The sequence below is a fragment of the Monodon monoceros genome, unplaced genomic scaffold (assembly GCF_005190385.1).
Source record: "Monodon monoceros isolate NGI ecotype Baffin Bay Population unplaced genomic scaffold, NGI_Narwhal_1 Super_Scaffold_17, whole genome shotgun sequence".
In the NCBI taxonomy this organism is placed as follows: Eukaryota; Metazoa; Chordata; class Mammalia; order Artiodactyla; family Monodontidae; genus Monodon; species Monodon monoceros.
In genome coordinates, this window is record NW_021703773.1 from 23,483,026 (window position 1) to 23,507,344 (window position 24,319).

Here is a 24,319-nt window from a genome sequence, read left to right on the forward strand (position 1 = left end):
GCTACTAGGAAGTGACGGTGCCTGTCCTCAGGGCACAGGCGTCGGGAAACCCCCTCGGAGGGCGTTCCTGCCCCGCATCCATCACCCAGAACCGCTCTTCTGCCAAAAGAAAGCAGGGGCAGCAGCAGGTCCCTTGGTTAGTCATTCAGCACCATCTGTACCCCCCTTTGGACTATTTGACAACAGTCAGAAGATACCTGGTGACGTATGTCCGTGAGCGAGCATCTGAGGTTCGGGGTCTGAAACCACCAGTGGAACCACAACGCCCCCAGAGGCAGGTGTAGAGCAGGACGGGAGCAGGAGTGGGTGAGGTGGGGGGGAGGGGAGGAAGAGGGGACGAGGGCAGGGACAGGCCAGGAGACCAGCGAGGGAAAGGCAGAAACACGCACACCACGGGAAAGGAAGGTGGTGGGACTCGGACGTGTCACCTGGCTTGAGACGGCATCGTGGTCATCCAGTCCCTAAGGGAGGTCAGGGTTTCTCTCCAGAAGAGGCCACTGTTGGGAAAAACAGATGGAAACCTTTTTACAAGATGAAGATGATTAAGTAAAGAACGTACTCCTATCAGCTGGGTGCTGAGGGGAGGCTTGCTTCAGGCTCTGACTGGTGAAGTCACTGCAGTAAAATCGGAAACGGGGCCCAGGGCAGGGCAGGCACAGCGCCTGCTGTTCCCAAACAGCGTCCATTCAAATACACAAAAGATACATCCTGACAGCTGAGGTTGAAGTTGGTCGTTTATTTATGAGTCTACACATTTTGTTGGCATCTTAAATGAGGTTGAAGGTGTCGAGACGGGTACCATCAGCTCTGAGTGACTGAGTCACCGGAAGCAGATGCCAGTAACCGTGCAAACTAACAGAGTACATAAAGCATGTTTTATTTTAAAAAACCTCAGCATTAAGAATTCAACCTTCTTTGAAGCCAATCACTTTTCTGTTAAAAACGACAGTCGAAAGAGCAGACACTTCACTCTTCACACAGAGAAGCTATGTTTTTACAGAATTCAAACAAACCTCTCATCAGCCAGTGAACAAAACAAAGATGCTTCGGTAAATTCTATCAAGAAAAAATATCTTTCCCCCAAAGCATACCAATAAATATTTATATTAAAACCCACAAATATTTTTGTTTAATCAGATACAACAGAAGAAAAATTCATTTTTACGTTAATCTTTGTAGATAAGTGTGATTTCTGTGCATATGCCAACCCCGGTCTGGTTTTAAGGAACAGTGGTATGAAGAGCTGTTCTGCCGGCTGTGCACCACGGGTGTGTCACAGGCACTGAGCGTCGCAGCACACGGGCACAGGCTCCCCACAGTGAGGACGCTGTCCCCACCACCGCGCTGAGCTCCCTGCCTAGAGCCTCGGACACGAGGTCTGCCTCCCTGCACCTCAACACAGGATTAGCCCAAGACAAGCCCGCGGTTCCTGCTTTAAAATCCTCGCGTAAGCTCGTCTGCAGCCACAGCAAGCGTCTCTTTAGGGAGAAGGACTACAGTCTATGTACTGAACTGTCTACCCGAAGAAACGCGGTTTTCAGTTCCGGTATTAACCATTTCAAGGTTCTAACGCAAACTGGATTTTACCACCACTTACATGTCCCCCTTTCAAGGCTCAGTGAAGTAAACTTCTTGTCTCTTAGAAAAAGATGGACATAGATGACTGATGGACGCTACACAGACAGAGAGAGAGATGGTTAGAGGACAGGTATACATTGTACATAGATGGCTGGAGATGACACAGAGTGTAGACAGATGGCTGATTGAGAAATGACAGATGACAGGCAGACACTGTCACCCCCCGGAGTCCACAGAAATGCTAAATGACACCCCTTTATGTCGAACAGCACAGAACTGAACACTGAGGACAGTGGCTTTTAAAGAGAGGAATGCACAGTGTAACTGGAGGTTTTCGTTTTTAACCAAAAAACCCCTATACCTTCTCTGTGAAGCCACCGTGACCTGAGATAGACACGTACTCCTGTGGATCAGAGCTGTCCTGCTAAGGATACACGTGCACGGGTACCTGACCGAGGTGCCAGTCTATCAGGGAGGCAGAAAGCAAGTCTGGAGACACACGAGATGCCTCAGTGACGTGCCCAAACCAGCCAGTCTCTCATTTGGAAAAACAAAACCCTGGGTGTTAGAGAAGAGAGGCACTTTTCATCATTTTACATACAGTTTTAACTCTTAACAAGCGAGTTATTTTCCAAACAAAATTAACTGTCAAGTTGCTAAAACTGATCCATGCTTTATATATAGCATTCTTTAATCTGCAATCAAAAACAGAGAACAAAGTTTTAGAAGAAAATAAGATCGATATTTAAAAGTTCAGGAGAAATAAAAATAAAACCTCAAGGTAAGAACCACTGTCATCATCTAATGTGCGTACAGGAGGCTGGAGATGAAGACGCGTTTGCAGACAGTGCATTCACGCTGATCAGATACAGCCTTCGCTTCTCCAGGGTTTATTCTGCTTGCATATTTTAAAATTTAGTACAAAAGAAGAGTTAACACAATGTAACATGACCTTTGGAAGATTCATTTTACACCTGGATTGCAGGTTTCTGGCAACAGAAGAGAACTGCGCAGCTGCTACATTCTTGTGTCATAGACTACACGTATGTGCTACATGCAGAGAAAGGGATCAAGACACGGAACAAAGAACTGCAACCGAGGACAGGAAGACGGGTTTGTGGCAAAATGCAAATTACCACTGCGCTCCTCCCGGACAGCAGCAAACCTCACGTCTCCAGTCTCAGCAACACGTGGACAACAGGAGGACGTTTCCACATAAGGCAGTCAATGTGCGGTCCCTGTTCGTGTCCACTGAGGAATTTCCTAAGTAAGCATTTGAAGAGGAGAGTCCAAATAAAACGGCACAGGGCAGATTCCCTGCAGTTTTCATCTGGGAAAGACCAAACTTGATACTCTACTAAAAACACACTGTGATACAGCAAACTCTAGGAATCTGAATGAAATGAAATACAAAGGTGCAAAATCAGGCAGATCTTGGTTTGTGAACTCGCAGGAGTGGGGCTGTCACTCCAGCTCCTCCCAGTCGTCCGTCAGGTGGCCTCTGCTCTGCCGACGGATGCTGACCAGCTTCCCCGCTGACCTGAGGCTCCAGCGCGAGCTGTTCCCGGCACCGGCCAGGCTGGTGTACTTGGTGGAGCCCCTGGCGTCCTCCTCCCAGCCCGGCCCGGACAGACGGTCACTCATGGGGTCGCCCGAGTTGGCTGCCACGTCTTCAAGAACAAGTTTTGGTGGCTCCCAACCTTCGATCTCATCTGGTTTCTTGGACTGTGTACTCTGTTTCAAAACCAAATTGTCCCAAAATCCAGACTTCTTCTCCGTCTTCAAGTCTTCTTTTAATCGTAAGTTAGTTCTACAGGAGACGAAAGAGTTAAGTGTTGGTGATCAATCATCTCAGAGCCTCAAGTTGTGTTTATTCTATAAAATAAAAGGTTCTTTTTAAAAAAAAGTCGTTTGGAAAGCTCACACAGATTTATACGTAAAACTTGAAATATTAATAAGGAAAAAGCAGTCACTACACATGATTAGGGAAACTTGTGAATGCTGTATTTAAGGTACCACACTTGGCAAAATGCAAAGTCACTCTCAAACAGAAGAGAAAAAAGCAGACTGTCTCAAGGCCACACGGAAGGCCGAGCTCGTCTCTGAACCAACCTGAGAAAAGAAGCCCCAGGTCCAGATTCAGAAACGGGGGGTTACTCCATTTACCACAGGTTCAGTTTTCCACGGGTTTATTCAGAGCTGCAGCCTCAGACGTTCAGAGCTCAGAGCGCTGTGTGCTCTGAGGAAGATACGGCCGACTGTGGAGGCGAATGCTCACACACGACTCAGGGCTCTGGCCGCAGTCCCCCAGCCTGGCGGCCGGGAGCATCCTCAGGACACAGGGGTAAAAACGCCGGCGTCCAGGCCCGACCCCTTCAGAGTCTCATTTAATTGGACCGAGGGGCCAGGACACAGGCGTGTTTTCAGGCCCCCTGTGAGCTGTCACCCTGACATCCAAGAGGACCGACTTACACAGTCCCTGCAGAGAGGGCCCATGAGGTCACGACCACGGGGTCAGAGGCAGGGGAGGGCCAGACAGTGCTGGTGGGTCATGAGTGCTGCTGAGGCACCCGGTCCTCGGAAGAGAAGCCTCTCTACGGTCAGACTCACCAGGAGTCACCTGCCACTGGCAATTCCACTAGGTCGTCACTGAACTTATACTTTCATCTTTAAAAACATTTTTTTGTTGTTGGCCATGCCGCATGGCTTGTGGGATCTTAGTTCCAGTGAAAGCGCAGAGTCCTAACCAGTGGACTGCCAGGGAACTCCCTAAATACATTTTTTAAACTTTCAAAATATTTATAATAAATTAGCAGCACTGTCAGCTTAAATATATTGTTTTCTAAAATCTGGTTTTTTAAATTTATTTATTTTTGGCTGTGTTGGGTTTTTGTTGCTGTCCACAGGCTTTCTCTTGTTGTGGCATGCAGGCTTCTCATTACGGTGGCTTCTCGTTGCAGAGCACAGGCTCTAGGTGTGTGGGCTTCGGTAGTTGTGGCACATGGGCCCAGTAGTTGTGGCTTGCGGGCTCTAGAGCACAGGCTCAGTAGTTGTGGTGCACAGGCTTAGTTGCTCTGCAGCATGTGGGATCTTCCTGGACCAGGGCTCGAACCCATGTCCCCTACCCTTGGCAGGCGGATTCTTAACCACTGCGCCACCAGGGAAGCCCCAATTTTCTAAAATCTTTTACAGTTTACAATCAATCTTTGCATTTTTTTTTTTTTTTTTTTTTTTGCTGTACGTGGGCCTCTCACTGTTGTGGCCTCTCCCGTTGCGGAGCACAGGCTCCGGACGCGCAGGCCCAGCGGCCATGGCTCACGGGCCCAGCCGCTCCGCGGCATGTGGGATCTTCCCGCACCGGGGCACGAACCTGTGTCCCCTGCATCGGCAGGCGGACTCTCAACCACTGCGCCACCAGGGAAGCCCAATCTTCGCATTTTTAACTGGGTTTTTTCTTGATTTTCTGAAACTACTACACACCTTAAGCATGGCTACAAGCTGCTTTAAGGCTCATGAGTTCTCTTTACTGTTAAGTTTGAGAGCTGGTCAGAGAAGCTTTTTTTCCACTTTTCCATAATCTTTCTAAGTGCTTACTGTCAAAATCAGTACGACTCATTTCTGTCTCCTCACACGGGGAAGGAAGCCCTCAGCGTCCCTGCACCCTGCCCTGCTCCCCACCGCCAATGGAACGGCTGCTGTCCAGACCGCAGCTACTCACCCTCTGGACTTGGGGGATTTACATCTTTCCAGCAGGTGCTGCTCGTCATCCTTGTTAAACAGCGAAGTCACTTCTTTCCAGCCTCGGAAACTCGCTCCCTGAACCTAATAAAAGGTTAGAAAAAGATCACATCTGAGAGAGTGAAGTGAAGAGACAGGTCACAGCTGTATTATGCAGTAGCCGCGGGGCTGCCATTGAGCACAGAAGCTGGTACCAATTTCCTTACCTGCCGCATCCGCACAGCGACTCTTCCCATCAGTTGCAGGTAATCTCCGTTACCCAGTGAGGACAGTGGGTAAACCCACCCACGTTTAATAACAGACCATCAGTGACCACACTGCAGCCAAGCCAGGTCGGGACGGTGGGGCCCCGACACGAGGTGGGGGCTGCACCAACCTCCAGGTGGACTTTGAGAAGAAACCACACATTTTTGTTTATTCTAAGACAAATGATTTTGTACTTTTTCATTTCTGAAATCAGGATGTAATTAACGCCTGGCATCTCAGATTCAGAGAGAGACAGTAATAAGGGAGGAATGGAGAAAAGGAAGTACATCTCCAGAAGTCTCGTGTCAACTGCCTTTACGGTGAGCCACTCTCATGTCCCTGGAGCCCAAAATCACACCAACTGCAGCTGCTTTTCTTTGAAGGGGATGGAGGAGGGCATCTCCCATAGGGCAGACCTGGCTTTAAATGCTCTGAAATGTTAAAAATGGAGCAGCACTGAAACCTGAACCAGGAGGCTGCAAGCGAGCAGTGGTGTGAGACCATCCACAGAACAGGAAACAAACAGCTTGCGACCCTGCCGCGCTCGCCCCTCCAGGGCTGATTATGTGTCACTGAGGGCTCAGATGATGGTTGGCATGCTTTTTAGCAATTAAGCATTTTTTAATTAAGGTGTCTCCGTTTTTAAAGACATAATACTACTGCACATTTAACAGACTACAATCTAGCATAAACACAACTTTTATACACGCTGGGAAATCAAAAACTTGGCATGACTTGCTTTATTGCAGTGATCTGGACGGAACCCACTCTCTGCCTGTGCAGCAAGGTTAACAGTGCATCCGATGTTGTCATCGCAAGGAGAAAAACCTATTTCCTTCTTTTTCCTGTATCTACACGAGATGACGGGTGGTAGCTAACCCTAGCGTGGTCACATGTGGAATTTATACAGTGACGCGTGTCAGTTACTTCTCAATAAAACTGGGGGGCGGGGAAGAGTTCTAGGGCAACCACTCTGTAGCCTACAGGAGAAACTTACTACAAATCTCTGAGATGATCTAAATGAGATGGTAAGTCTTAGATGTGGGCCCCAGAGCTTGGGGGAAACTAGAGATAAAACCACCACCGAAAGGAGCGTCTAAAAACGTTTAAAATAATAAAAACCTCAACACAAACCACCTGTGCCATTCAGTCCGGGAGGCCCACACTGCAGGAATGTGTCACCGGCTTAGGGCATTCTCCCCCTTCTCCCTACTCCTTTGCCTCTAAATCCTCCCTTCCCAGCTTCTGCTCATGTGTAATTGGGAAACACAGATGCGCTCGCCCTCTGGGCAGGTGCAGGGATGTATGTGAGGCGAAGGGCTCTCTGGTTGTCACCCACCACCTTTCTGTGGAGAGCATAAGGGCCCGTGTCAGACCCTGAGCTCTAACCTCACCCACACCTCCCACTGGACACTGCCCACCAGGCTTTCCTCCACCTTGCTGCCCCTCAAGAAGGGCAGCCTTCTTCCTGCCTCTCCCTCCATGGGCTGGCCTTGGTGCCCCTAGTCCGGCCAGGCTCAGAACCTGTAGGTGACCCCACCCCCTTGGATGCCACATCTGTCCCCGGCGTGTGAATCCAGGCCTCTGGTTGTGGGGACTCAGGACACCTCTCCCACTGCCACACGTCACTCAAGGGCTGGCAATACCTGCCAGGTGACGTAAGAGCGAGGCTCCACGTCCCCAACAAGCAGATGTCCCAGGTCACAGCTGACACAGCACCTGGAAGAAATCAGACCAGATGCGAAAACCTCTCTCTGCTGGCAGATAACTACTAAGTGACAAGTGATGGCACATCTACAGAGCAGTAGGAGTTCTGAGTGGTGAGTGCTCACGTACAGTGTGGGGCAAACGGCCCGCCGGCAGCCTGAGGGAGGCCCACCCTGGGCCAGGCACATCCTACAGGAGCGCGGCCGTCACGCTGGGCTTAACGATCCCAAAAGAATGTGTCAAAGCCAGACCGCTCCTTCACTGACAGACCTGCTCTGCCTGCAGTGCCCACGTTTACACCTGAACCGCACCCCAAGAGGGACACGGGGATGTCACCCACAGACACGACTGCAGCCACCCAGCAGGTCCCAGCCCAAGGGCTCTGCCCCTGATCTCAGGGAGGCTGCCCTCCACAAGCACCATATGAAGGGTGCCCGTGGACATGGAAGCGCTCCTGAGCTCACCTGGAAAGGTGGGCTGTGTGGAGGGCAAGTGCCATTCGCGGTGTGGGGTGAGGAAGTTTCCATCCTCAGAGGGCAGAGGTGACAAACTCAAATGCGTCTTGCAGTCAGAAGGGCCAGGGGTAAAAAAATTCTTTATAAGTGAGACGAGAGCCAGGGAGAAAGGGACGGCCCCAAAATGAAGACACACATGATACGCTGTGAAACTGAGCAGTACCCAAGAAGCTGTCCAAAAGAGATGAGAAAATGAATTTCAGCTCCGAACAAGGAAGAATTACTTTTCCCTGTGCCCATAACTCCGTTAAAAAAAAAAGTACTTCACATCCCATGGGAGGAAAATCTATGGAATCCTAGAAAGAAAGTTGTCATCCATAACTTACCAAAACTCGTTCTGTTGGAGCAATTTAGCAGGAGGGTCTTGTTACACCTCGTCTACTGCCCCGCGTGAGCACAAAGCCCGACTGGGTTCTCCGGGCCTCCCGCTCTGCCTGGGCAGAAAGTGAATTCACAGCACTGCCCACGGCTGAGTAAAGCTCCCAACCTTGCCAACCAGAGTCCAACAGGCAGAGCTGATCACCCACAAAGCAAAGCCAGCAGCACCATCCGACAAGGGAACTTGGGGCGCGGGTCAGCTTGAGTCAAGACCACAAAGAGCCTTACCATCTGCTGCCCCTGGGAGGGGAAACTAACCCACGGCCCACCCACGGCTGAGTACAGCCTTCAGCCCGCCTGACCAGGGGCCCTGAGCACAGCACACAGGAGGCCGTGCTGTCTATCCAGCAGCCCTGCTTACGGTGGCAGCTGAGTGGAGGGCACAGCCCGAGGTTTCCCCTTCTGCAGAGTAAAACCGGTGGCCCCGTGTAGCCAGGGAATCCAGGCACAGTCCAGCCGGATTTGGGGTCCCAGACATTAAGCTGGGCAGACCCTGAGGCCCACGCTGCTGCCCCACCAGGCACGGAAGCTAATGCACAGCCCCCTCTACTGCTGAGGATAGCATCCCATCCTGGCTGTTTGTGGAGCCTAACCAGAGAACCCAGGCCCCTGCGGTCCCTCTTACAGTCTCAACGTGGGCAGAGAACCAAGCCAGCCAACCTGTCTGAACACTGTCAGCCAGCAGCAACCCCCCGACCCAACAGGACCTCAGGGCCCAGGGCTCAGACAGCGGCCTTGCCCCAGAGTAAACACGCATAGCAGGCCCCATCTGCCTAAGCACGTTAGCAGCTGACAGGTCCAGAAACCCAAACTAAGCTGCTCAAGAACTGTCTCTAGCAAAGAATCTATAAGGCCTGGAAGAGGAACCCACTCACTCAAAAGCACAGAAGACAACGTAAGGAGTCAAGCATCACGACGGCGGGTAAATGTCACACCACCAAAGGGAACTAATAAAGCTCCAATAACCCAAAAGAAATGTGATATCTATGAACTATCAAAGAATTCAGAATAACCCTGTTAAAGAAGTTTAGTGAACCACAATAACACACACAACTAAATGAAATTAGGAAAACAACACATGAACAAAACAGGAGTTCAAAAAAGAAGCAGGCACCATCAAAAACAAAAACAAAGAAAACCACACACCAGAAATCTTGGAACTGAAAAACACAGTCACTGAACTGAAAAATTTCAATTGACAGCTTCAAAACTAGCCTTCACAATACAGAGAAACAATTGAAACGATCAGTGACCTGGAAGACAGGACAGCTGAAATTATCCAGTCAGAGGAGCAAAAAAAAAGAAAGAATGAGGAAAGCCAGAGGGACTTGGGGAACATAGTCAGAAACAACAATATCCACATTACAGCAATTCCAGGAGAAGATAAAGGGACAGAAAGTATATTTAAAGCAATAATGGCTGAAAATGTCTCAAGCCTGGGGAGAGAAATGGATATCCAGATCTATGAAACCCAAAGGACCCCAAATAGGTTGAACCCAAATACATCTACATTGAGACACACAATTGTTAAAAGTCAAAGACAAAGAAACAATTTTGAAAGAGAAAAGAGACAAGTTACACACAAGGGAACCGGCTACCCTCCCCCAATAAAACTATGGAGAGATTTCTAAGAGAAACTTTTCAGGCCAGGAGAGGATGGGAAGATATATTCAAAATATTTTTTTAATTATTAAAATTTTTACTTTATTTATTGAATTATAATTAACGTACAATATTATAAAATGTTATAAAATATTAGAAGAAAAAACTGTCAACTAAGATTTCTATACCAGCAAAACTGTCCTTCAGAAATAAGGAGAGATAAAGACTCTGCCAAACAAACAAAAGCTGAGGGAGCTCATCAGCAAAATAAAAGGACTCTAATTAGCATCATAAAGACATGAAGGTAGTGCAAAACTCACTAGGACAGGTAAATTTATGGTCAGAGTTAGAGTCTGTAATATGGTAGTAATGGTGGTGCATAAATCACAACTCTAGTTTAAAAGTAGAAAAAAAGTACTAAAAATAATCATAACTACAACACTCTGTCCTTGGATATACAACATAAAACATATGTAAACTATAAAGTCAGTAACCTAAAATGTGAGGGGGAGAAGAAATAGAAGTTACATACTGCTTGCCAATGCAGGGGACATAGGTTCGATCCCTGGTCTGGGAAGATCCCACATGGCACGGAGCAACTAAGCCCGTGTGCCACAACTACTGCACTCTAGAGCCCACGAGCCACAACTGCTGAAGCCCATGTGCCACAACTACTGAATGCTGCATGCTTTAGGGCCTACGTGCCGCAACTACTGAAGCCCGTGTGCCTAGAGCCCACGCTCCGCAACAAGAGAAGCCACTGCAATGAGAAGCCCGAGCACCACAATGAAGAGCAGTCCCCACTCACCGCAACTAGAGAAAGCCCGCACGCAGCAACAAAGACCCAAGGCAGCCAAAAAACAAACAAAAACCACAATAAAAGAGAGCAGGATAAAAAGCAAGGAACAATGGATCTATGACATAGCCAGAAAGAAATTAACGAAATGTCTTGCCTATCAATAATTAAATTTAAATGCACTAAAGTTTCCAATCAAAAGACACAAAATGACTGAATGGATTAAACAAAAACAATATGCTTCCTACGAAGAGACTCACTTTAGACTTAAAGACACACATAGGCTGAGAGTGAATGGATGATGGGAAGAGATACTTCAAGACAACAGACTTTACAAATGGTAAAGAGGGACAAAGAAGGCCACTATATAATGATAAAGGGGTCAATCCATCAAGAAGATACAATTAATATTTATGTACCCAACATTGGAGTGCATAAATGTATAAAGTAAAAACTAACAGACCTAAGGGAATTCCCTGGCAGTCCAGTGGTTAGGACTCAGCTCTTTCACTGCTAAGGGCCTGGGTCTGATCCCTGGTTGGGGAACTAAGACCCCACAAGTCACGCAGTGTGGCCAAAAAAGCAAAACAAAACTAACAGAGCTAAAAAGAGAAGTAAACTGCAATACAGTAATAGCTGGGGAATTTAATACCCCACTCTCAACAATGGATATAGATCATCCAGAGAATCAGTATGGAAACAGTGAGTCTGAACAACACTGTAGATGAAATGAACCTAACAGACAAATGCAGAACATTCTGTATAGCATGACAGCAAAATACACATTCTTTCAAGCACACATGGAATGTTTTCTATGACAGACCATATGTTAGGCCACAAAACAAGTCTGAGCAAATTCAAGAAGGCTGAAAGCATGGTAAGTATCTTCTCTGACCACAACATATACCATCAGTAAGAGGAGGAAAACTGGAAACTGCATGAATACATGGAAACTAAACAAGGCTCTCCTGAACAACCCACAGGTCAAAGAAGATATTAAAGGGGAAATAAAACTGTTATCTTGAGACAAACAAAAATGGAAACAGCATACTAAAACTTACAGATGCAGTGAAAGCAGTTCTAAGAGACAAGTTCACACAGAAACAAGGAAGATCCCAAATAACATAACTCTGTGCTTCAGGGAAGTAGGAAAAAAAGAATGAACTGAGCCAAGTTAGTAGAATAAAGAAAATGATAAAGAGAAGAAATAAATGAAATACAGAACAAGAAAATGATAGATTTACAAAACTAAGAGTTGGTTCTTTGAAAACATAAACAAAATTGACAAACCTTTAGCTAGACTCCCCAGGGAAAACAGAACCAAAATCAACAAAACTCTAAATGAAAGAAACATTACAATTGATACCACATAAATATAAGGATCATAAGAAGCTACTATGAAATTACAACTCATATCACAGAGAAACAAACAACCATAAGAGAATACTATGAACAGTTACATGCCAACAAACTGGACTACCAAGATGAAATGGAAAGATTCTCAGAAACATATAACCTACTGAGACTGAATAAGAAGAAATATAAAATCTGAACAGACCATTTACTAGTAAGGAAATTGAATCAGTAATTTAAAAAATCTCCCAATGAAGAGAAGTCCAGGACCAGACAGCTTCACTGGTGAATTTTATCAAACATTTAAAGAAGAATTAACATTAATTCTTCTCAAACTCTTCCAGAAAATCGGAGAGGAAGGAACACTTGTAAACTCATTTTTCAAGGCCAGAATTACCCTGATACCAAAGTCAGAAAAGAACAGTGCAAGAAAAGAAAAATTATAGGCAGGCCAATTTTCCTGATGAACACAGATGCAAAAATTCTCAATACTAGCAAACCAAATTCAGCAGCACATTAAAAGGATCATTCACCATGATCAAGTGGGATTTCCCTGGGATGCAAAGATGGTTGAAACACACAAATCAAATAAGTGTGATACATCACATTAATAGAACGAAAGAAAAGAAATACCATCTCAGTAGATGCAGAAAAGGCATTTGACAAAATTTTCAACATTCATGATAAAAACTTAAGTATGGAAGGAACATACCTCAGCATAATAAAGACTACAGATGAAAAGTCCACAGCTAACGTCATACTCAATGATGAAAGGTCAAAAACTTTTCCCCTAAGATCAGGAACAAGACAAGGATGTCCACTCTCACCACTCCTATTCAACACAGTGCTTACTGAAAGTCCTGGCCAGAGAAATAAATAGAGAGTATCAGAATTGGAAAGGAAGAAGGAAAACTGTTTCTATTTGCAGAATCCATGATTTTATATACAGAAAATCCTAATGACTCCACCAAAAAAAAACTGTTAGAACTAATCAATAAAGTCAATAAAGCTGCAGGTTACAAAATTAACATTCAGGACTTCCCTGGTGGTGCAGTGGTTAATAATCCACCTGCCAGTGCAGGGGACACGGGTTTGAGCCCTGTTCCGGGAAGATTCCACATGCCACAGAGCAACTAAGCCCATGCGCCACAACTACTGAGCCTGCACTCTAGAGCCCGCGAGCTATAACTACTGAGCCCTTGTGCCACAACTACCGAAGCCCACATGCCTAGAGCCCGTGCTCCGCAACAAGAGAAGCCACTGCAATGAGAAGCCCACACACCGCAGCAAAGAGTAGCCCCCACTCACCTCAACTAGAGAACACCTGTGCACAGCAACAAAGACCCAACACAGCCCAAAATAGAAATAAATTTAAAACATTAACATTCAAAAATTGGTACCACTTCTACAAGCTAACAATAAATTATGTGAAAAAGAAATAAAATGATACCATTTACAATGGCATCTAAAACATAAAATACTTAAGAATAAATTTAACCAAGGAAGTCAAAGATCTCTACACTGAAAACTACAAGACATTGATGAAAAAGATACAGATAAATGGAAAGGTATCCCATGTTCATGGGTTGGAAGAATTAATATTGTTAAAATGTCCATACTACCCAAAGCCATCTCTAGGTTCAATGCAATCCCTATTGAGATTCTAATGGCATTTTTTACAGAAGTGGAAAAAACAGAAACAATCCTAAAATGTGTATGGAACCATAATAGACCTTGAATAGCTAAAGTAATCCTGAGAAAGAAGAACAAAGCAAAAGGCATCACACGTCTTGATTTCAAGCTATACTATAAAGCTACAGTCATCAAAACAGTATGGTACTGGCATAAAAACCGACACATAGATCAATGGAACAGAACTGAGAGCCCAGAAATATACCCATGCATATACAGTCAACTAATACTTGACAAGGGAGCCAAGAATATTCAATGGAGAAAAGACAGTCTCTCTTCAATAAATGGTCATGGGAAAGCCAGACAGCCACATACATGCAGAAGAATGAAATTGGACCCCTATCTTACACCATTCACAGAAATTAACTTGAAAGAGATTAAAGACGTAAATGTAAGACTGGAAACCATAAAACTCCTAAAAGAAAACATAAGAAAATAAAGCTCTTTGACATAGGTCTTGGCAATGATTTTTTGGGAAAATCACCACTAGAGCACAAGCAACAAAATAAAAAACAAGTGGGATGACAACAGACAAATAAGCTTCTGCGCAGCAAAAGAAACCATCAACAAAGTGAAAAGACAGCCTACAGAATGAGAAAAAATATTTGCAAACTATATACCAGATAATATCCAAAATATTTGAAGAACTCATAGGACTCAATAACAACAAAAAGCAAACAATATGGTGTAGAAATAGGCAGAGGATCTGACTAGAAAATTTTCAAAAGAAGACATACAGGTCACCAACAGGTACACGAAAAGGTCCTCAACATCTCTAATCATCAGGGAAGTGCAAATCAGAACCATAAGGAGATATCACCTCACACCTGTCAGAATAGCCATCATCAGACAGACAAGAAGTAACAAGTGTTGGTGAGGGTGTGGAGAAAAGGGAGCCCTCGTGCACTGCTGGTGGGAATGTAGATTGGTGTAGCCACTGTGGAGAACAGCATGGAGGTTCCTCAAAAATATTAAAAATAAAAACTACCATATGACCCAGCAGTTCCACTTCTGGATATTGATCTAAAGGAAACAAAAATACTAACTCAAAAAGATATATGTACCCCCATGTTCACAGCAGCACTGTTTACAACAGCCAAGATATGGAAACAACCTGAGTGTCCGTCGGTAGATGAATAGATAAAATGTGGCATATAGGGCTTCCCTGGTGGCGCAATGGTTGAGAGTCCGCCTGCCGATGCAGGGGACAGGGGTTCGTGCCCCAGTCCGGGAAGATCCGACATGCCGCGGAGCGGCTGGGCCCGTGAGCCATGGCCGCTGAGCCTGCGCGTCCGGAGCCTGTGCTCCGCAACGGGAGAGGCCACAGCAGTGAGAGGCCCGCGTACCGCAAAAAAAAAGACTTCCCCAAAACACAAGCTGAGAAAAAACCAAGTACAAAACTTCATTACCTTAAAAAAAAAAAAAAAAAAAAAACAATTGAACAAAATGTCCCAAAGTTAAAGACCAAAATATAGTACCATTTGCATTTACTCTTGTTTTTCCTCAAATATAGAGCTTTAAGTGCTTTAATTATCCAAATGTGACAGATGCAAGTTTCTCATCTCAGATTTTTCTGGCAAAGTGTGTAACCGAGTTATTAGAAGTATCTGATTATACATGCACTGTGAGAAAGCATTAGCTACCTGCCCCCAGGCTGCCAGGGCAACTCTTGGTCCAAAAGAGGATCAAAACACAAATTTTACCCGAGCAAGAAAAATTACATGAAAACTGCATGGTGATAAATGAGATGCGCCATTTCAGTGATGGGGGCAAAGGAAATATTATGCCAAGATATCTCTGAAAATCAGAAACAAATGCAAGGGATGAGGAGGAAGAATACAACCTAGTGCTCTGTTGGGTTCTGTGGATGCCACATAACCTGAGGGTACTGGTCCAGTCCAGATCCCATGGCATATGAATGCTTTAATAAAAGCAATTATTTTTTAAAGTTATTTAAGGTCAAACATCAGGAGGAAAATGTTACTCTTCCTTAGGTCAGGCATCCCAATCTTTCAGCAGGAAAACACTGCTGTCACCCCACAGGGGTGGAGTTCAGCTTCAGTGTCATGGTCGTCTGCACCAGGTGACGTTACTGCAGTGCTCTCACCCCACAGTCATCCGCCCGGGAGTGCGCTTCCTTGCGTGGATCAAAGAGGTCAACGCATAGCGCCGGCCGCCTGAAGCCGGAGGCCATGCGCTGTGTCAGGGCAGAGCCCAACTCCAGAGTCATCCTGTCGGCGGGCTAAGGGCCATCACTCTGCCCCAGGAAGGGCTCGGATCCGTGTCGGGAAGCTGCTTTGGAGTGAAAAGTACTCAGAGGTTGGGCAGTGTGGGGTGGCTTGGGGCCGGGCGGGAGCCTCCCCAGAGCCCCCCCCCTCAGCACCCCAACTCTGCCTGGGGACTCTGGAGGCAGTGGGTGCTGTGGGCATGACTTCCAAGCCACAAACCAGGGCCGAGGCCCTGCCCTCAGTACCCCGCACGGGAAGGGACTCAGTCTGGTGTGTCCCAAAGGACAGCGACGGCCAAGGTTCTGAATAAAATGTAATTTTAAAAGCCTAATTTCCTAACCCTTCTAAATTTTAGAACTCACAACCACTTTATGTTTAAACACTGAATTCATTGAGAAACTGGTAATCCTGGAGGAAACTGATTTCACAACCCAGTCCAGGCCTCTAGGTCAAGCTGTGAAACCAAAGGCCCCGTCGCCGGACTAGAGCTCTCCGGCTCCGGGAGAATTGCTACGGGGCCTTCACAGGCTCACAGACGCACGAGGTGAAGAGGTCTGAGAAGAAGGCGGTCCCGCCGCTGATGGCAGAGACAGAAACGGGAGGGAGGGCGTGGGAGCGGCCACAGGTGTGAAGGGGGACCAGGGGGACCGGGGCCGGCGTGAGGCCAAGGAGACACCCGGCCCTCAGCCCTGCCCATCAGACACTGTGCAGCACAGGGAATGTAGCCAGTATTTGATGATGACTATACATGGAGTATAACCTTTAAAAACTGGATCACTATGTTGCACACCTGTAACTCATATAATATCGTACATCACCTGTATCTCAATTTAAAAAACCCTTCAGATGACACACACACACTTCAGGCACACTCTTCAGACCTGAGGCAGGACGACACCTGCTAAGGACCTGTGGGTAACAGAGGCACCGGCGCCCTCCCCGTCCCCGTCCCGGGTAGAGTGAGGCAGGCCTGCTGGCTGGACCGTGTCCCTGTGCTTTCGCTCTGCCCAATGCAGGGACACAGCGGTTCCTCCACTAGTGCACTGAGCTTTAGGGACGGCTGGGGTGAGCTGAGGGCCTTCCGTTCCCTGGACTGAACCCGACCAGAAGCAGCCACTCCGCAGCCGGGGGCTCTGTATCCATCCGGCTGACAGTTTTAATCTGTCGGGATGGCACTCACCAAAGAACTGTACATAAACTCCTTGGACCAAGTAGAGAAACAGCTAAGGCTTCACGTGGCTTGCTGTGGAAACTACATTCTGTACAACGGTCTGCTGTGGAAATGCTCCTTGGTGGGGACATGCACTTGTTCTGGAGTGTGCAGTGTTGCAGCTGCATTCGCCGATAGTAACGAACACATGTAGTAGTTTCTAAAATATGGAAAATGTTCCCGATCAACCACCAATTAAACTTTGGTTACTTGGTTTGTTTGGTCACTTGTTCAACAATGTTTAAATCTTTTAAATACCCTAATCATTTGACAGTCAAATAAATTATTCATGCTAATGGAAGAAAAGAGACAGGTTCGTGATTCAGAGCAAAGTGCATCTTTGTGCCGAAAGCATGAGCAGGAAAATATACTGCCGAGTCCCGAGGGGGGCGACCCGAACGCCTGTCTGCTGAGGCCTCATTAGGCAGACGCGGTGCATCCACACCTGGGGGCAGAAGGGGCCACAGGGACTAACACCGGCCCACCAGCAAGATGCCAGCGGTGCTACCAGCTGCCCGTACAGATCTGGGGACACACACACTCTTTGTACTTAGGACATCTGGGCATGCATATATGTACTGACGTCCTTCTGTGTTTAGATGTGTTACATGCAGACAGGATCTCTAGAGGAAAGAGCAAAAACTGTGAACTGGAGAACTGGGTGGCAGGCAGACACGAGACTCAACGTGTCCCCTTCAGTACAGCTACAGTTGCAGACCATGTGTCCTAGTCGGAGAGAGCAGGGAACAGGGCATCCCTGAAGGGCTGGCTGACGGGGGCCGAGGCGGGAGGAGGCCCCAGGAAACTAAAAGGCAGACGGTGGACAGAAAGAGTACGAGGTGTTACCAAGCAGATACTGACTCTTCTGGCAGGAGGAGACCTCAGTGCACAGAGCAAGTTGCCAGATAGAAACTGACGCAGGGCAGAGCTCAGCCAGAGTCAGGGTGCAACCCAGCTAAGATGGATTTCATGAGGAAAAGCAAGAGCATGGCTGAGGGTTTTCCAGCATCAAAGACAGACGTGCAGTGGCCACAGCAGCAGCCCCCAGTTCAGAACAGAGCTCCCCGCTAGGGGGACCATGCCTCCCAGATGCTGTGGAAAGGAACACGTGCAGCAGTGCATTCTCAGGTGTCGGAAAACGTCTGATCCACAGCAGAGGCCACTGAGGGCACGTGGGATTCTGCCCCGTAGGTAACAGGTCAAATAAAACACATCTCAACCCCGTGCCCGTGGGAAACGTCTCCCTAATGCTGCAGAAAAGACTGCTCTGAAAAGTGCTTCCCTCTGAAACCCAGAAGCAAAGAGCAAACAGTTTATACACACAGAGGCCAGTCTCTACAGAGGCCGCATTCTACAGATTCTCTCTCTGCAACATAGGATAAGCACTGAGCTTGGAAACCTGCAGGCAGGTATCTTGAGAGATAGCTTCAACATTAAAAAGGGTAACTTCCGAGACCAGAACTCATGGTGGGGAGGGGAGAAATGGGTACTGCTTCTTTTATTTAATTATAAACTTTACAGTTCTTTCCGAATTTGAAAAACAAAAAAACCAGCTATTTTTCTATGAAAGATTGCAGAAGTTTTTGGATTTTTAATGATAAAAATCCAAAGTCCTCAATATAAAGAGTTTTATAAAACAATTTTAAAAAAATCAAAACAACCTAGTAGGAAAATGGGCAAAACGAAAGAAAACAGGATCTTCTCTGACTAGGGAAGGCTGAGTATATGGGAGAAGCTTGGTCATGTGACCAGGTCTTCAGCTCAGGAGACACAGGACCCGGTCAGGCGAGCCTTCTGTTCTACAGCCAGAGAGAAGGGGAGGACTAGTGGCCTGAAATGACTCGGATCTTCTGTCATTAAACAGCTCCCAGCAGCTCTGTGCCCCCACCCCGCCCTGCCGGCAGCCCTTGGCCTTTCCTGATGCCCGAGACGCTGTCTTCTGCATAACATGCCCTTCTTTTCCTTCAGTTTTCTTTCGCTCGTTTAGCCTTGGGGTGCAGCCATGAAGTGTTATTAAAAGTCCTGAAGCTAGAAACAAGTCCCCAAATGAGGTGCGAAATGAGATCTCTTCAGGAGGCACAGGACCGTGGACGCTGTCCCCACAGAGGTGGCCCGGGTCTCTGCGCCTGCCCTGGATCTGCACACCCTTGGCCACCACCTTATTATCACCCAAGCGTCTCAGGAGGAGAAGCTCAGTACTCGGCCCTCCCGCAAACACGACCCGTTCACACTCCCGGTTCACTGACTTCTTTGTGCTCTACTATCTCAGGAAGTGAACACAGAGATCTTGGAATGTTTAAATTCTAACACACCAAAAACTATTCAAACACAGACAATGGTTAAGACAAAAGAACTCTGCTCTTGGCTTTTGCACATTTCGGAACCAAACGTAATAAATTCATTCAGACCTTTTAAGCTGCATTTTTAATCATTTCCCATTCTGAAAAACTTCCACCTTATGTCCCTTTTAAAAGAGCTATTTGAAAACTAACTGGCTAATTGTATATTAATAGTGGTAACTACTTATTTAGAGCAGGATTTAGAGAGTGGGGAAAAGGGAATTTTTCCTTCCCACACCAAATTTTTTAACAAAGTGTTTACCCAGAATAAAACTTAACCTTAAATGATTACTTAAATACTCAATTTATGTAACCAATATAAATTACAACCTTCATATAATCTTGTAGGCCTGATGAAAACAAACATTAATTAATACATGTGGAGTACTTATGTAACTGGAAAATCCAAACCCATCCACACTGCCCACTACAACCTTCCTTGGTACAAACTGTGCAACAGGTTTGCCAAGTGCTGAAAGGGACTAATCCAGTAGGAGCATTAACTGTTCCCTACAAATCCACGCACCCCAGGCGCTAAGTGCTAATCGGCTTTAATAACAGGCTCATTATTGCAGGCCCTCTGGTAAGACTCCAGGGCCGAAGGGCCTTCAGGAGGGAGAAATGCTATTCGTCAGCACATGGAAGGCCATGGTCTAAATGTATGTTTCCCCCCAAAATTCACATGTTGGAATCCTAAACCCTGATGTGATGGTGTTAGGAGGGGGGTCTTTGGGAGGTGACCAGGTCCTGAGGGTGGAGCCCTCGTGCTGGGATTAGTGCCCTTAGAAAAGAGACCCCGAGAGCTTCCTCAGCCCTCCCTCCACAGCAAGAAGCCTACAGCCAGGAAGGGGTCCTCACCAGAGCTGCGAGAAACGAATTTCTGTTGTTTAAGCCACCCAGTCTGTGGTGTTTAGTTACAGCAGCCTGATCACACTAAGACAAAGACGCTTCAAAGAAACTGGAAAAAGCAAATCCTGGTGAAGAAACATAATCCACCACTTTGCCAACCAAGGTCCAAAATATGGGGATTTTTTTTGCTAGAAATATTTCAGACGGATGAACTGAACCTGTTGCCAGAGGCCAAAGGAAAATTCCATCTACTCCCACCCACTTCCAACCTTTGAATATCCTCTCCATTCACAGCAATGGGAATAAAAAAGCTGCCAAAATCCAGTACCATCAGATAACCAGTACCTCAACGAGGCTTAGGTTGAGAAAAAATAAAAGTGAGTATTCACAAAGCCCAGCCTTCTGCATAGCAGCACAGAAATCACGCAAGGAAGTGTGCACACCCTCCAGTGAAGAGGCCTGGAAGAAGGAGGCCTCTCCAGGGAGCAGCGGGGGCCAGGAGAGCTAGAAACCCGATCCCAGGCCCCAAGTGGGGATGCTGCCCTCCCGCTCCCTCTGCAGCTGGCCTTCCCGCCAGCCCCCCTCCCCCTGCCTACGGTCCCAGGAGGAGGGGCAGGCTCCAATGCACGTGGTCTCAGCTCCAGGTCTCCTTGGTCCAGAGGGTAGCCGTTCCCACGCTTCACCCTCGTGTGGTGAGGCCGCTGCCCCACCTTCACATGCGGGCACCAGGCTATTTGCACTTCCCTCCGGCCCCTGACAGCACCACCACCGCCGCTGTCCCGGCCCTTCCTGCTCTGCCGCCGCGGGCCTCTGTCCTAAGAAAGGCCAGCTTGGCCACCTCCTTAAGGCCATTCAGCTCTCACCGCCAGAGAGGGGTGCCAGTGAGCCACCAGCAGCGGGCACGGCAGGAAGGGAAGGCTGATGGAGGGCCCGGTTCCCGTCTTCCTCCCAGGCTCCCGTGTGGGTTACATGCGTGGTTTCCAGGGCAGAAGTGACAGAACAACCCATAATCCTACCAGAAATTTAGATTCAGTTCTCCACTCTCACAGCGGGATGAGAAGCTAATCATCGTTAACCGTATAACAATCACACAACCATCAGGTATTCTAAAATTCTAGGTATTTGCAGTCATACTACTAAAAATAGTAGTAAGAACCTAACTTGTTCTAAGTGTCAAAACAGAGCAATTACAAATTGCATAAAGATGCCAATAAACACATGTAAAAATCAGACCAAAGGTAGCTAGTGTTTATAAGTCACGGCAGTATTCTCAGTTACTACCGCAAAAATAAACTTAAAGGTAGACGAGTATATGTAAGAGCCAGAGATAAGAATCAATAGATAAAAGAAAAAAACTCTCATCTTAACTCAATCCCTCATTCCTTTTGAAAATGACTTGAGACATACAACTCACTAAATGGCACTGATCCAGAACACTGATTTTAAACAGTGGCTCCTGAACTGACGGTAAACGACGGGTCCAGCCTCGGAGCAGAGCTGCGCCCGCAATCACCACGTTGCTGTAGCGTGGCGGCTGCTGTGTCCTCTCCGCACAGGCCTGGAGAACGCCAGAAACAGCAAGAGTAACACAGGACTTTCACCTCGTGCACTCCCACCCTCCATTCACTTCTGTACCAAACACTTCCCATGAGAAGGAAGAGGAGTGGAGGATTTGACTTCCGCCAAGAGATGAGCAAAACGAGAAACGGAGCCAGCACGGGGGGGGGGGGGGGGGGCACGCTGCTCCGGCCCCCGCACGACACAAGGGGGGGGTCACGCTGCCCCTGCCCCGCACGAGCAACACCCACTTAGGCGGGCTTTACAAATTAAAGCAAGTATCAGCCTCCACCACGACGGCCTGAAGAGACCAGGGCCCACTCCCCAGTGAAACTACTGAAACGTGTAAACAAACAAAACCACAACCATTAAAAGCCTCTGGAAATGCTCCTTAGGGTGAAGAGTAAATGAAGAAATAATCTACTCAAGAAAATCGACGAATATTTGAAAATCCAGAAATTAAGAAAATGTACAAAAGGCAAGCAAGCATCGGTGGCATTTGAACCTGACCACGGCCCCTGGGCCCCCAGCTGCAGCCGGCAGCACTGAGCCTGCTCTCCCCCAGGCCCGAGGCAGGGTTCAGGGCTTCTGCATTTCTCATCCCAAGGCTCCCGAGGTGAGGGCTCCCTCCTTCCATCCAGCCCCCACTCAGCAGACAGAGGCTCACCCTGGGTATGGAACACTGCAAACCCTGGACCCTGGTCTCTGGGTCCAGCTCACACAGTGGCAGCTACTACACACCAGGAGACCCCAGGCTGCTCCCCACCCCCACTAGCGCTCAGCTCCTAGAGTGGGGTGCCACTCAGAGAAGCTTGTCGTGGTCTCCACCCCAGCTCCAGAGCCCTGGCTCAGAGACCCTGCCAGGGGAAAGCAGGACACAAGATACTGTGAGCCAGCTTTGGAGCCATGGAAGGGCTCCTCCCAAAGGCACCAACTTTATTTGTGACACAGCACAGGGGAGGGTGCTGTCAAGAGCAGCGAGAGGTGGAGAAAGGTGATCAAGAAAAGACTTGAGGGCTTCCCTGGTGGCGCAGTGGTTGAGAGTCCGCCTGCCGATGCAGGGGATACGGGTTCGTGCCCCGGTCCGGGAGGATCCCACATGCCGCGGAGTGGCTGGGCCCGTGAGCCATGGCCGCTGAGCCTGCGCGTCCGGAGCCTGTGCTCCGCAACGGGAGAGGCCACAACAGTGAGGGGCCCCTCGTACCGCAAAAAAAAAAAAAAAAAAAAAGAGCAGACTTGAGGTGCAGCTAAGCTGAGCAGCAAGCTTGCAGGAGAGAAGCAAGGAGGAGAAGCCAGAAGGGGCCCCTTGAGGTCAGAGCGATGATCAACAGGGGCCTCAGAAATGCTTCCCTCAAAGGAGCCAGTCAGAATGCATGCATCTGCAGAGCAATTTATGCCCCCGAGTATTGCTGGAAATAATAGAGTAACCAGCTGGCAGTTAGTGGAGTTTAACAGCTGGATGCCGTCAGGGCAAGAGGAAGGCTGGCCTGCCAAACCCACCGCAGCCCAGGCGATGGTGGGTGCACCCAGAGGAGGGCTTCCCTGAGGGGCAAAGCCCAACACTCAACATTGGGGGGCACAGGGCAGACCTCACAAAGATAACCCAGTGGGACACGAAACAAGGAGCAGATAAGTAAGTTACGAAGTTGGCAACAGGAATGGGGGGGGTAGTGCCCAGATTTACTTACATATAGAACAAACAATCCTAAAATTTGTATGGAACCACAAAAGATCCCAAATAGCCAAAACAATCTTGAGAAGAAGAACAAAGCTGAAGGCAACATGCTCCCTGATTTCAGACTATGTTATAAAGCTACAGTAATTAAAATAGCCTGTTACTGACATAAAAACAGACACATGGGTCAATGGAACAGAATAGAAAAGGCAGAAATAAATCCATGCATGCATGATCAGTTAATTTACAACAAAGGAGCCAAGAATATACAATGGGGATAGGACAGTCTCTTCCATAAATGGTGTTAGGAAAACTGGACAGCATATACATGCAAAAGAATGAAACCGGACTACTACCTTACACCGTACACAAAAATTAACTAAAAATGGATTAAAGACTTGAGTGTGAGACTGGAAACCATAGAAGAAAACACAGCTGGGTAAGCGCCTTGACATCAGTCTTAGTGATGACTTATTGGATTTTCTACCAAAAGCACAGACAACAAAAGCAAAAATAAACAAGCCAGACTAAATCAAACAGAAAAGCTTCTGCACAGCAAAGGAAACCATCAACAAAATGAAAAGGTAATCTACTGAATGGGTGAAAATATTCGCAAATCATATATCTGATAAAGGGCTAATATCCAAAATATATAAAAAACTCATACAACTCAATAGAAAAAAACAAACGATCCAATTAAAAAATGGGCAGAGGCTCTCAACACTTTTTCAAAGAAGACATACAGATGGCCAATAGGTATGTGAAAAGATACTCAACATCACTAGTCATCAGGGAAACGCAAATTAAAACCACAGTAAGATATCACCTCACACCTATGAGAATGGCTATTACCAAA

At 47.2% G+C, this 24,319-nt stretch overlaps 1 protein-coding gene across 3 annotated transcripts in view; it reads right to left on the reverse strand.

The window, feature by feature from the left end:
- Positions 1-508: 508 nt before the first annotated feature.
- The window catches only part of TDRP (testis development related protein), a 53,222-nt gene continuing 29,411 nt past the window's right edge, over positions 509-24,319 (reverse strand). For all 3 annotated transcript variants that reach the window (XM_029226588.1, XM_029226587.1, XM_029226586.1), the window contains 2 exons: positions 5,297-5,400; positions 509-3,388 (listed from right to left, as the gene is read on the reverse strand). In XM_029226588.1, coding sequence (XP_029082421.1) covers positions 3,043-3,388; positions 5,297-5,400 — 450 coding nt within the window. In that variant the 3' untranslated portion in view covers positions 509-3,042. The remainder of the gene's footprint in view (positions 3,389-5,296; positions 5,401-24,319) is intronic.